The sequence below is a fragment of the Neolamprologus brichardi genome, chromosome 18, assembly GCF_056152115.1.
Source record: "Neolamprologus brichardi isolate AB-2024 chromosome 18, ASM5615211v1, whole genome shotgun sequence".
NCBI lineage: Eukaryota > Metazoa > Chordata > Actinopteri > Cichliformes > Cichlidae > Neolamprologus > Neolamprologus brichardi.
The window spans coordinates 4,126,009-4,140,483 of NC_142121.1; the positions used below are offsets into that span (position 1 = coordinate 4,126,009).

A 14,475-nucleotide genomic window follows, 5' to 3' on the forward strand; every position below is an offset into this window, starting at 1 on the left:
TAAAAGTCGGAATTAATGGCAAGTGCTTGGCTACGATCCCTTGTAGGCGTTATTTCCTGTCAATAAGTTTAGCATTAATTCAGACACGACGCCGAGCTCCTCCACCATCCTGACGGATCAGCTGACGCATTAAATAAAGACATTTTAAATGAGCTCGTGTTATTTAAGCCACTGAACCAGCCTACAGGCTGAAGCAACATCTGCAAGCCGCTTTGCAACCCCCATCCATCTTTTCGTGCTGCTTCTGACTAAATCTGGGAAAAGCAGAGGACTTTTTTTCCAGTATAATTCTTGTAGGACGTTCATCCGACCTCTGGCAAATTGAAGGTGGAATTGGGACAACCGGGCATCTTGATTAACACCAACGTTTGAGGCTTATGCAGATTACAGGAGTTTTCCAGGAGAAGAACACCAAGAGATGGTCTTCAAACGTAGGAGGTCACATATGGGAATACACAGTTTTCCGACTATTTTGGACCCAATTTTCAATGATTTTAGTGAATCTGGAGCCGATTCTTCAACCTTCAATCTGAGAGTTTCAGGTCTGAAGGTTGAGCCTGAGCCGCCACTTAGAGAAAAATAAATCTGGATCTTAACATTAGCAGATTGCACTGATTTACTCCTTTATCAAAAAATAACCAACATCTGGCTCTACATATAATATTCATTCATTTTTCATTATTTTTGAAATGGTATAATAGAATCTACAGTTGAAAAAATAAAAACGAGACCATCTCCCCCACACTGCAACATCCCGCTGAAACCTGAACCATCGAGGTAAACGACAAAAAAACTAGACGAGTATAAAGAATTCAGCATTTTGTCCTCGTCTTAGAAGAAATCTCCCAACCTCTAAAATCTCTGCTAGGCAACAATGATACGTGATGCATAAAATGTACAAAAATATATGATATATATGATATATATACTGCTGCGACGACACATTCATGAGAGGAAGATATCATGTATTCCAGCCACATCTAAACCCGACTTTCCTCTAAAGCCCAACTTCAGGATCCGGCCGTTAAAGAGCTAGTTTAGATTTAGTTTCAGCATTTGATCCCAGTCCCGTCCCTCGGAGGGTCAACGACGATGACTGAAGTTAAAGAGCCATGCAGTTAGTTCATATAATGCATGTTTTTTAAAAGCTATGATTCTACGATGTTAAAGCACGAGAGTTTAAAGCTAAGACATTATGTTGCGTAGATGTGCACAGAGAAAAAACAGCAAGAGACTTTTCTGCTCATCGTTTCCAGTGAAAAGTCTGGAACCTACGTTTCACACAGTACAATGATTAGACACGTAATACTTATAGAACAGATTTAACCTCCAAACAGCCACTGGATTATATCCGGTTAGGGTTTGGTTAAAGACCTTAAGACCTTTCCATTTCTCAAAAATGTGCCTTTTTGGCATTTGGCTACAACAAAACCCTGACCGGGTCGCTGGTGCCCGATGGCTGTTAAGAGGTCAAACCCACCCTGTTGCTGGTTATCGATACGTAAGCGGCAATCGGAGAAGATGAACGTTCAGCAACCGTGAAGGTAAAGAAAAGTAAAGTGGGACTGCTTTGATGTGCAAGGTAAGGGTCACGTTTTATCACCTCGATGCTGGTCGTGGACTTTTAAAAGCCTGTAGTAAGTTTGTAGCCAGACACGCAATCCAACCATCAGTGCTTCGCTTTGTTGCCCACGGTGACGGCTGGTTACTTGTGGCTATCTGGTTCCCTAGGCAACCACCTTGGTAACATTGTTTGACATCATGTGCCAATCAGCTTCTTTTCTCCACCTCCACTGGCAGTCGAAATTCTATCATAAGTTGCTCTTTTGAAATTTGTCTGTTTGGCACACCTGAGTGTTAAAGTGGACCCTACCCCGGACCGGGGTCACTGAACAAGAAGGTACCCGAGCACACCTGAGAAGCTTTAAAATTCCATCTGCAGAAGAAGAACTGATGTGAAATCATTTGAAATCTTAAATTCTTGTTTTTGTTGTAGCTTTGCTGGCTCCAGAGGAAGTGGAGTATAGAGTAATTCACCATAACGACGGGATCACAACGCAACGTTCTGCAATATTCAATACAAACAAATTACAATATGAGCAAAGAAGACTCCCTAAAAATTTGGCATCAGTATTTATGTTGACTTTCCAACGTTTCATCTCTGAATCTCTTCTGCTTCATGTCCTGCAGCTTTCGTGACCCTGGCCTTGCACACATCCAAACAGCTGCACGGGCTCAACTGTACAGATGTGACGCTGCGATGTGATCAGGACAGTCGCACCAAACCTGCACTCATCACGTATCCAGATCGAACATTCACAAACAAACTGCTTGGCCTCGACCCGATGCTGAAAAACGCACATTTACTAACAAAGTTTCTCAGATTTGTGAGGCTCGTGTTGGTGATGATGTCCAGCTTCCAGCTTCTCTCATTCAGAAACACAACCAGCGCTCGAGAAACTAATTTCTCCTTCGCTGACGAGCCGAACACACCAATGAGCTCTGACTGAAAGGAAGCGCCGACCTTCAGCCTCCAACAGCTGCTCGCACCAAACAGAGGCAGCAGGTATCTTCCTCCAGCTGGAGGGATTTTCTTCCCACGCTGAGCTCGGATCAGAGGAAAACACTGATAACCATCTGCTATTACAGATCGCAGCTGCAGCTGCACCACGTACGAATCCTCCCGTTCCCACAGCGCCTCCTGTAACCTGTTTTGGAAATAAATCACGGCCCTGCGATAACTGTTGAAAATGCAAGAATGATTAAATCCTCCAAAATGTCAGTGCTTTGTATCGCCGGGGCTGAGGATGGATATTAATATTAATGCGTCCAGCGGGGAGGTTAACTTTGATGCTGCCGGTCGCTTCGTTTTGGAATGAAAAACTCCACCATATGGCTCCTCGCGGGATACGAACAACAGCCTTTTTAGATTGAGACGTTTTAAAATCAAACTTCTGTGTTTGGCAATGAAACAGCTTTGTTTTTTTAACGCTCCCATCAAAGCTGTGAGCTGATTCGTTCATGGAAAGCAGGCGTGCGCGGGGACCACAGCGCAAAGTCAAGGAGCTGGATCAGATTCATCTGCAGCCAACACGCTTCCTGCAGCTCCCCCTCATATCAGGAAATATTACAAAGCTTTAATTTTACTTACACACAGGCCTGTGATCATAACTGCACTGTTTCATACTTGAGGAATAAACTTCAACTCTTTAAAAGATGCTACATTTGTATTTTTTTGTGATATTTTCACTGCAATCTCTGAGAATATTAACCCCAAATTTTTAGTCCTTTCTAAAATCATCAGCCCCGCCACAAGAACTTTACATGAACTTTACAACAACTTCTCTAAGGACCATCGTCAAAGCCACAGACTGTATATTAAAGATGGACGTAGCTTCCGTATCAAAAGGTTTGAACTCTTTGACAATAAGACCCAACGACGTCAGTAAACACTGAGCTCAGATTGTAGTTTCATTTTATAAATCACGTCCTCATCACTGTAACATTAAGCTGCCGATATGGACGCACCAAAGACTGCAGTTCCTTTCACGGCCACCTGAGGGCGACTCCAGCAGTGAGACAGTCCTCAGACTCTCGTGTTGAAGCTTTCAGCAGATATAAACACGACTACATCCTGATTAGATTAAAAAACTGTTTTTTTTAATAATTCATCTGGATACAGGAGACGTGGTTGCTCTGATCATGTGACTACATTATGACATCATCCAAATGTGGAGCTCAAAACCAGACGCTGATGTCTCTGTGGCTCTATCCATCTTTTTTATACAGTCTCTGTTGATTTTGTCCACCTGTGGCTACTCAACTAGTACTACTAGTACTACTAGTAATACTAGTGGAGCATACAGTCTTAGTTCCACCATTTGGTAATCCAATGTCAAAGCTCCCCACTAAATTGACACCACACTGACTATGTCCATCTTTTATAGAGTCTCAGGTGGGAGCTGATGGACATGAACGCTCCTCTTGACCTTCCTCTTACAGACTCGCGCCTCTCAGAAACAATCACGTCATCACCAAACACGAGCGAGCCCATTTCCACTCGTCCAAACGTCGACTCTTCAGCTTTTGAGTGTCGCTGCCAAGCAGTTCAAGTATTGCCGTCATTGAATTTATTCATAAGAACTCAGCTGAAGTCATTTGTGACACTTTTATCTTAAACAGCAAAGACTGAAGATTAGAGCGAAGAGCTGAGGAGCAGCGAGCCTGAAACTAAACTGCTTTCTACCAACACTTATGTAATTTTCATAGCTGACGGCTAATATATATATATATATATATATGTTTTATTGCACATTCCTACTAATCAGTGACGGCACCGACGGCTACTGACAGGAGACAGATAGTTGTTAGGAGGCAGGAGCTGCGTTTGTGAGCCTCACGCTGCTTTTTTAAGAGAGCGTATGTACAAGGAGCGAAGCTTTGGCTGGACTGGAGCAGAGCAGCAACGTCTGATTCAGCAGAAATGCACTAAAACCTCAGAGTGGAAGCAGTTTATGGTTTTTTGTTGTTGTTTTTTTGTTCTCGGTGACTCAAAAGTTCAGTTTGGCTTCAGGGACGCGAGTCAGGAAACAAAGTGTGGCCAATCAGAGCAGCGCGAGTCAAGACGGGAAACGGGATTTCAACTTCGTCCCTGACGGCGTCCCCGCCACCTGAACGGAGGACACTGGAGTGCAGATGTGAGTGTGTTGTTCTTGCTGTGCATTTTCAATGTTGCGTGTGAGCTGGTTTGTGGATGTGTGCGTTCAGTAGACACACAGGTCTGGAAACTTCATCTCGTAGACGGGGACGGACTGATGCTGGGTGTGTCCCGCTGAGATGGAAACCACTCCGGACGGGCTGGGAGGAGGCCTGGTGACGAGGCGTGAAACAAGATATTCAATTAGAAGGAAAAACTGGTTGACTGGTGCACAAATGTAACCTTTAGGAAGCAAAAACCACCTGATTAACCTGATTATTAGGCTCTTGTCCCTTTCAAAGTCGTCTCCGTGTGCACCTGTGCACTGCCTCCAGCGCTCCGACAGTCCTGCCCACACGTACGTGCACGTCCCAGCTAACACAGCCGGGTCTAATCACGCTCACAGTGCTGTGACTCAGGAGAACTACACAGCAGGTAATTTCCTCTAAAAGATCCTTTCAAAAGGCGGCCAGTACTGAGGGGAACTCAACTCAAACCGTTCCAGACCGCCGTGTTAGCGATGTAAGCATGACTATGAGGAAAAGTGCACGTTATCTGCAGGCGTCGTACTCGTTCACGTGCTGCAAACAGACTGTTATTGTGTTCACGTGACGATGCAATCAAAAAAAGCTGTGAGAACATGTCAGACAAACACAGCTAAGCCTAAAAACACCGGGTCGTGTTTTATCATGAGCCACATTCGCTCCAAATATCTCGACACACCTGAAGCCTGGTGCACCTCAGGTGAACTCAGGCGGTCACTCTCACCTGGAGCCACATCTGGGCCAAAATAACCAAACATCTGTTTGCTGAGGAGAAGACTGTGGTGACGGCGGGTGATTGAGGCTTCAGGGCGTCACAGTCTCAGCCAGGGTGGTGAAATCACAGACGCAGCTTTAGCAGCGAGGACAGAACGTGACGGGACGCTGGAAGCAGAGCTGATTGGACGAGCTCGACGGGAGACGTCAGTCAGGTGTTCTGGGTTTGACTTTTAGTGTCACGCCTAAGCTTTTCTGATGTGGTGTATTTTGATCTAAATTCATATATTTAAATCAGAAAACTCACCTGATTGTGAGTTCAAAGATTTGTGCGAGCCGGTCGTGCAGCATGTTTGCCTGGAAGAAGCGAGCAGGAGTTTATTTGGGTGTTTTCTTTATTATTTTCTGATTTCTGGCTCTTTTTTGTTTAGTTTTTAATAACCTTGGATTCGCAGTGGGCGGCGATCTCCTCGAACGGCGCTTTCTGGAACTTCTCCATCACCTGGCGCCTCTTCGCCCTCTCCTGCTCCTCCAAACCGGTGGTGTCTGAAAACCACAAACACAGAGCTGCTTTAATAACAGAGACTTAACTGCACGGTGGTTTGTGAGCGCTCTTTCTTCTCCGCGAGACGAGCTTCTCGTAAAAAAACATTTTTTAATGGTGAAAATTTCACTGAAACATAAAATCAGAGCTTTTGAAAACGTATTTTGAGGTTAAAACTTTAAGTGCTTTCATCAGATTTGCTGCTACATGAGCATTTTTTCTGCTGGTCACTGAAATCAAAAGTTCATTTAGATCATTTTTAACAATAACTGAACACATTAGAGCCCACAGGTGTTGGTGAAGATGGCTGCCCGGTGGACAAAGTAACCCAGAGTCAACATGAGGAACAGCAGGAAGTCGCCGCGCTCTTACCGATGGCCTTCTTCAGGGTCTCAAACGTGATCTCCTCAGCCAGCTGCGACTGTGGACACAAAAACACAAACGTGAGCTCGCGTTTCCCTCCAGGACCAGACGCTGCTTTAAAGAAGATTACTCAGACCTTTTCTGGAAGGCTGTTGGAAATGATGTCCACTTGGAGGGAGACGGTGTCCACGAAACTCGGCCTCCTGGACAGACGTTCTACACCTTCAGGATGACAGATTCACACCACACAATGCTTTAAAAAGCCGCAAACATTTCAGACTTTAGTGTCACGTAAAAGTAAAAGTTGTTTCTTTGCAGCAGAATAATCAAACTGTGCTCACTGAAGCTGTCATATTACTGAAACCCAGGCAGCTCCTGTAATCTGCGCGTCCATCTCTGCTCCCACACACCAAACTCCATCTTTTTTCTCCACTTTAATACAACGAGGAACAAATCCGCCTGATCGCGCCGGGATAAACTCGTCCCCGGGGGACGAACGCACCTCGAGCACTTGTGTATTCATCGCCAGCAGAGGGGAAACTAAGGACCACAGAAGGGCAGCTACTGTCTGCGCTGTGAGGTCATCTGATGAGTACAGAAAGCAGCTCTTTACAATCGCACGATGACCTCTGCCGTGAACTGTGCAGAGGCCTGACTCAGCAGCCGTCCTGCGGGCGTTAATGAGGAAAACGATCTGATGGCGGCTGATCCGCTGGAGCTTTAAGATTTTGTTCACACGATGAAACACACAGAACTGAGCCGACGTGACAGGAAGCCACGATTTCATCGCTCCTCGTTGGGATCGCTCTCCGGAAACTTTGACCACCTGAGCCTGAATGCAGCCCGGTCAAGAGATCCGATTCCCTCTTAAAGGCCTCGTGCACTGATTTAAGGTCCCACTCACCACATTTACAGTCTGAATGAATGTTACTGAAGCGCAGCCGGAATTAAAGAGATGCTGTGATTCATGATCGAGCATCAACCTGCAAACTTGTGCAGCATCCGTCAGCATCCATCTGGTCCAGATCCTCCCCCAAGGTGTTCCCAAGCCAGCCAAGAGGCGCAGTCTCTCAGGAGTCCTGTCCTGGGTCCGGCCTCGGGGCCTCCTCAGTTAGACATGCCTGAAACACCTCACCTGGGAGGCGTCCTAGTCACATGCTTGAACTGCCTCCCTTCAATGTGGAGGCCGAGACCCCTCTGAACCATCGACCTCCATCTCTAAGTCAAAGCCCATCCACCCACAGCTTCAAACTCAGCTGCAAACCGCTCCACCTGCTGAAGCCAACAGAACCACATCATCGACAGAAAGCAGAGAGGTGATCCTGAGGCCATCAAACGGAGCTGGAAACCTTGCACAGCTTGGACGAACAAAGAAGACTCGTCCATAAAACCAGGACCGTGTGAAAGGCTGCCTGGTGGAGTCCAACAGGTCTGCACCGGTTTGTCCTTATTAGGAGTTTGAACCCACCCACTCTCCTCTCTGAGCTCCAACTGCTTCATGATGATTAAACTTCCTTATGTCATTAATAACACCCTACATCAGCGGTCCCCAACCCCCGGGCCTCGGACCGGTACCAGTCTGTGAGTCGTTTGGTACCGGGCCTGAAATGTATAGTTTTCAGTGTTTTTATCGGTGTTCAGCGTTATTTTGTTATCGTTTTTATCGTTTACTCGGTTTTCCTGGGTCTTTTCACGTGTGTTATGAATAAATCTTCTTTTTTTCGGTACCGGTACTAGTTTTATTTTGTTGTATTTATCCGCGACACCTTAAAGGCCGGTCCATGAAAAGATTGTCGGGCATAAACCGGTCCGTGGCGCAAAAAAGGTTGGAGACCGCTGCCCTACATGACGAGTTTTAAAGAAAAGCTTCTGTTAACACTGCAAACAGAAGCTCCACACATGTAAACAATCTGCACTACGGGTAAACTGCTCTACACAGACGTGGCAGCACGTGTACTCACCGCAACAGGTCCACGAGTAATGCAGGCAAAACATTTCAGAGTTATCAAATGACATGGTGAGAAAACCTACAGCTACACAACATCGAGCTCTGAAACAACGAAGCACCTCAACGACGCATCTACAGCTGCAGCAGTTTAAAGGTCAGGGCGAGTTTCTCTGCAGGCGTCAAAATGCTCTCGTGAATTCCAAGTTTGGTCTCTGCTCGGTGTGAGAAACACTTAAACTGTTCACACCAGGGGTCTCAAACTCGCGGCCCGGGCGCCACACGGGCACACGTCACCTACTCGTGGGAGGATTTGTTTGTTGTTACAATAAGTTCTTTAAAAAGCAAAAACTGATTTAATGTGAGCAGAGAGCACAAACATGCTGAGGGATCGGCTGCGTTAGTTCAGTGAGAGGGTCAACAACTAATGTGACACTTATGCAGTTTGTGTTTGTTTGGTAGTTCAATGAAAGGCTTCAGTTAAGAGTGACACATTTTAAAAACAAACACAACACGACATTTTTGGAAATATTTGTGGGTGTTTTCTTGTTTGTTTGTTGTTTTTTGCACTGCATGAACAGTGAAGTGGTCACATGATGACGGTGCCAGCGGTGGCCCACGGCTCGTTTGAGTTTGAGAGCCTGATATTTGTTCTTCTACACGTTCAGCTGAGACGACAGCAGCAGCAGAACGAGCAGAGCGAGAGCTCCTGCAGACTCTGATGCTTCACCGTCACAGCTCAAAACCCCGGGTCCTTTCATACTCACGATATTTAAAACTGTAAGGGTGTGCTATTATTATTATTATTATTAACTCTGGGAAAAAAAAGATCCTGCGGAAAAACTGTGAACTTCAGGGAAAATTTTAATGATAAAAAAAGAAGAAGAAATATTCTGAGATTTTACAAATTAGGAAAAAAACTAAAAAAAATCTTTAAAATTTAAAAAAAAAAAAGCTGACAAAAAAATCTAAAAAAAATTTAAATAAATAAATAAAACAGTCTGAGACTAAAGAAAACTAAAGATCATGAAAAAAATCTCTGAAATTCTTTTCAAATTTAAATTTAACCCCCAACTTATAAACATTTCTTTTTCTTGTATGTTTTTTAAACAAAAGTTCGAGGCTTCACTTTGTATGTTGGGTAAACTCGTCAGCGCGCAGACGCCGCTCGGCGCTGTGACATCACGTCAGCACCAGGTGCTGATCCTCCTCGCGCCATGAAAGGACAGTCTGTGCGAGCTGATCCCTCCCTCTCCTCCTGGGGGGCCGCAGCCTTTCAGACGCTGCTTTTACACCGATGCTGTTATCACCTGTGCTTCTGGGGTTGATAAGTAAATTGCGCCTTAATGAAATTGTCACCGTGCGGATCTAAAGCCACCTCACCCCGTCTCACCTCTTGCCCAGAGCAGTTATCGAGCTTCCATTCGCCTTACTGTTGCTAACGCCGCACTTTGCTGCTTTACTTCGGCCTGTTTTCGAGCCGCTTTAGCGACACAGTAGAAATGTGTCCACGCTGCTCCTCTCCACAGCAGCAGCCTCGCTCTCCTTCTCTGCAGAGTCCACCGGGTGAGTCAGCAGTGCAGAATAAGCTAACAGGAGGAGGCTGCATCAGACCTGCGAGAGTTTTCACTGGATCTGACTTTTGTACTAACAAAGTGCGTGAAAGACGGGGCCTGAGGACGTGGATCTCGGGGTCCACGGCGAGTGTGGAGACCTGCTTACACTGACAGCTCAACTCGGAGACTTCAAGGAAAGAAGAAAGAAGCCGTCAAACACTGACAGCGGTGTCCAATCAAAAACTGGGGTTTGCATTGATTACACTGAACTTTTCTGATTGCTGATTGCAAGTAATTTTGGTGTTTGGAGACAGCAACAGAGTTCTTGTGAAAGAGCCCATTCAGTTATAGACTGATGGCAGACTTCGTCTTACTGTCGTCTTCATGCACCGAGTGCTCGCACACCTGGGCCCCATGGTCAGAGTCGCCATTTCAAAGGCAACGAGACCAATAAGATTAAAGAAGACAGATGATGTGAAACGTGGGACGATCATAGAAGACGAACTTTTCAGAATCGGACCGATTCAGAGGAAGAACTTCATCGTTGCGCCTCCTCGTCTGCAGCGTGACGAGTTTCCATTCACCCAACTTTGCAAAGTGAAGCCTTTGGTTTAATGCGTCAGCTGATCTAAACGCAGCTACAACAGGTGACAGCACATCTCTACACGCCTGCACAGGGTTGCCTTGGTTACCTCTGGACGTCTGCTTGCACCTGTGGAGGATTTTTCCTACCGTGTAAAGAACTGAAGGGACATGAAAGCGTGACAGAGGGAAGAAAACAAAAGCTTGTTAGACAATCATCAGTTTTCTCCTCCTGCTCGTTTTATCTACACGAGGTCAAAGGAAGAGCACGAACTATTCCCGAGCCTTTTTTGGACGTGGACAGACTTCAAGGTCGAAGTCAAGCAACATTTTGAAGAAGTGCTTTTAAAGGAAGTTGTGCGTGAACACCTGCGGAGGTTCATGTTGTTCTGAGCTGAAACAAACCTTTAAATGACGGAGACGCCGACGGCCTTCGGACTAATAAAGCTGATCGCACACCGAGTTGGTTAAACTTTATTTTCTCTTCACTGAACAACTCCTTAAGCTCTTAATCCGACAAAGCTTCAAACAGCTCTGAGAGCACGGTGAGTATGAAAAGCAGGGAAATAAAAAAACACAGCACACAGCGTACCAGCAGACAGCGGGCACGTTAAATCCTTTAATCTGACTTTTTACAACCTTTTCAACTCTTGACTTTCCTTCTAAAGCGGTTACTTGTATCACTTTTATCATATTTCCTCTTTAAGAGATAACAGCATAATGTGACCATCGTCTAATTCGGTGGATTTTTACAGCTACGCTTTTCCATCAAAGGGAAATATTTTAGATGATCCGAGAATCAGCTGAGGCACATTTTCTCAGAAAGCGTCTGTGATATCTGAGAAACCATGTAACAGGACAAAAGGCTGCTCAACAGGTATGAGATTAAAAAGGTATGAATCAACCAATGAGGTAAAAAAGATGAGTTATCAGTTCAGCAGTTTTCTTAGATAAGAAGAAATCTAAACATGATGTTCCCGTCCTAACGGAGGCTGGACTGTCGTACCTGTGACCTGAGGAACGTAGGGGATGGAGAGGCGCTCGGCGTTGTAGCCCGGCCCGGCCAAACACTCGGCCATGTCGGCCGTCTGGAAGTACAGCTGGCTGTCCTCTTTGTCCAAAGATTCAGGAAGCCTGGAAGAAAAGACGCAAAAATAAACTTCCTGAGGAAAAACCTCAGAAAAGCACGGCTTTACTTCTCAGAGCGACGCTGCAAAAAAGGGTCACATTTGTTCTCATCTGTAATTCAACTCTGTACCAAGGTAACGAAAACTAACGAAATAATGAAAACTAGAAGTGAAAAAACATTTTCGTTAACGGAAATAAAAATAAAAACAAAAAAAGGAAAACTAACTAAAACTATAATGAGTGTTCACAAAACTAACTAAAATTAACTGAATTTATAGCAAAAATGTGTTTAGTTTTCATTGATGTGTGCGTGTCATACAATAGTCAAGGGTGAAAATGAAGTTTAGTTTCCAGATTTTTTTCTTGCTGTGTCTCATTATGCCAGCAGGTGGCAGCACGTTAGTCGAGTCGTCTGTGTCGCTGCTCCGTCCACGCGCAGAATCATGTCAGGAAAAGTCGGGAGCCAGAGTCCAATTTGGGATTACTTTGAATATGACTGTGTTTTGGATAAAGCAAGTGTCTTGTAGTGGAAACAGACAAATTATGAGGGACATTTCTAAAGGGAAAAAAATCCCACAAACCTTAAAGTGCACTTGAAAAGCTTACACAAGAAGGCTAACCTAGCTTAGCTTGAGAAGGTAAGGGAGCACACTCAACCCTCATCCCCAGAAAACAGAAGCTAACCCCAGGCAAGGCAGCGTGATGCATCCCGAGACAACAGGACGGGGATATCTACACAACTGTGTGAGTCAATTACCTTCAGAAAGTTTATCAATTCACTTGAACCAAAATTACGAACACCCGGTGCTGCGAGAGTTAATAGTCTCATTGGGGCCAAGATATACATTTTATAGTTGCCTGGTATCAATGGTTGTTCATCTGCCTTTATTTATTTATTTAAAGAACCCATAGGTGGGAATGTGAGTTGTCTGTCTCTGCGTGTTAGCCCTGCGACAGACAGGCGACCTGTCCAGGGTGCAGTATGGTAGCTGGAATAGCAACATACCCAAGGATGAGCAGAATGACTGATATGATGAAACTGGGATTTTGTTACACTTAATTATTGCAAACACAACTAAAACTATACCTGAAACTAATCAAAACTAAACTGAAACTAAGGATTTTCAAAAAAATAAAAACTAAACTAGCAAACAATTGGTAAAAACTAATTAAAACTGATATAAAATTGAAAATTGGAAGTCAAAACGAAATAAAAATAAAAACTAATGAAAATTGCAAAACTATTAAAACCCTGCTCTGTACAAGTTCATATCGGGGTCCCTGCACACGCGTCTCACAGCTGCTGCACAGAGACAAACTCAGTCTGAGCACAAATCGCTTAAATGAAAAGCAGCTGGTAGCGTCGAGGTGACCGCTGCTGTGATTTGGTGCCGTATAAATCAAACTGAACTGAAGCGAGTAGCTGTTTGTCAGTCTTAAATCTGTTGATGCAAAGACACGCTGCTGTTGTTCTAATGATATTTTTTTATGAGTTATTGATCCCAGAAGTTGAATATGTGAATTTATCTGCAACAGTTCCTTCACTCCTGAGTTTGTTTCTCGTAAATTCTTAAACCTTGTAAGCTTCAGCTGCCACACTCGTTACAGCTGTTTTATTAGAAAATAACGAGGCTTCACAGCCTTTTTCTAACCCGAGCCGTTGGATTATTTCTCATGAAACAAATTCAGGCTGTAATCTGCACTTACGGACACTTGTCTCTGAAGATGTGCTCTGGGAGGAGGTAAGGAGCATCCATGTTCCTCAACTCAATAACCTGGACAGAGAACAGCTGATTATATGATGTTACACTATTTACAAATAAGACGCAAACAAGAAGAAACAGCTAACAGGCAGAAAACGGCGCTGCATCATCAGGATACTGAATAAATCATATTTTTGTATTTTCTGCAACAAATGGCAGTAAAAACCAAAAGTGGGGATGAGAGCAAGCTGCTCTGATCCTCAGTAAAGTCAGGGAGGAGTCACCTTGCTGACATGCTGGCAGAAGGGCGGGTTGGCAATCATCTGACTCAGGAAGTTGAGGTACGCGGCCACCAACGCCATGATGCCGCAGCGGATAAACATGGGCAGGTTCTCTTCGTTGGTAAGAGCCATTTCCTGCACAAACCAGTTGCAAAAACTGTGTTAGCGAGGACAAACCAGCAGCTCGGCTTCTGTTTCTGGTCCTGGAAGCATCAGAACTCCCTGCATACACTCGGTGCACCCTCACAGGAGTTGAGGGTTTACTTCCCCTTTAATTTGTGTGCAGGGTTATAGCAGCAGCAGCATTTCTCTAAGGTCACACGAACACGTATCTTCTGTTTTCACACACCGTCAGTAAAAAGGTTGTTGTCAAGGTAACGACCCTGAGGTGACACAGCAAACACGGCAGACTAAATACACTGTGCCACATGTCTGTAGTGTGTCTCTGCGGCTCTTTGTTATTATGTGGTATTAATAACCATGTGAAGACTGAGTGCGACTTTGTTTTAGCTTCTAATACTTCACTTGAGCTAAGCCATCAAGCTAAAAGGACCAGTGCAGATGTGTGGTTGCTTTGGTTCAGGATACACATAAACTATTTAACATCAGATTCTCTGAAATTAGTCTGTACCTGCACCGAGGGAAGCTTGTAGCATGAAGATTGACACAAGACCGGGTTAAGTGCTCGATCTTGAAACTCAAGATGTGACGATCAGATTTGACTGAAGCCGCAGTCGTCGGCTTGAAACCATAAACTCATCAGCCAAAGTGTTTACAGAGCTCAGGCTGGAGGAACGTTTTACCAGAGGTGGGACCAAGTCATTGTTTTGCAAGTCTCAAGTCTTTATCCTCAAGTCTCAAGTCACTGGTGTAAAAGTCCGAGTAAAGTCTGAAAGTTTGAATTTCAAGTCCTTTCGAG

The 14,475-nt window shown here is 44.7% G+C and overlaps 1 protein-coding gene across 3 annotated transcripts in view; it reads right to left on the minus strand.

Moving 5' to 3' along the window:
- Window positions 1–4,266: 4,266 nt before the first annotated feature.
- The window catches only part of efr3a (EFR3 homolog A (S. cerevisiae)), a 117,801-nt gene continuing 107,592 nt past the window's right edge, over window positions 4,267–14,475 (minus strand). For all 3 annotated transcript variants that reach the window (XM_087832566.1, XM_087832567.1, XM_087832565.1), the window contains 8 exons: window positions 13,560–13,691; window positions 13,280–13,347; window positions 11,451–11,578; window positions 6,498–6,583; window positions 6,371–6,419; window positions 5,897–6,000; window positions 5,762–5,811; window positions 4,267–4,869 (listed from right to left, as the gene is read on the minus strand). In XM_087832566.1, coding sequence (XP_087688692.1) covers window positions 4,764–4,869; window positions 5,762–5,811; window positions 5,897–6,000; window positions 6,371–6,419; window positions 6,498–6,583; window positions 11,451–11,578; window positions 13,280–13,347; window positions 13,560–13,691 — 723 coding nt within the window. In that variant the 3' untranslated portion in view covers window positions 4,267–4,763. The remainder of the gene's footprint in view (window positions 4,870–5,761; window positions 5,812–5,896; window positions 6,001–6,370; window positions 6,420–6,497; window positions 6,584–11,450; window positions 11,579–13,279; window positions 13,348–13,559; window positions 13,692–14,475) is intronic.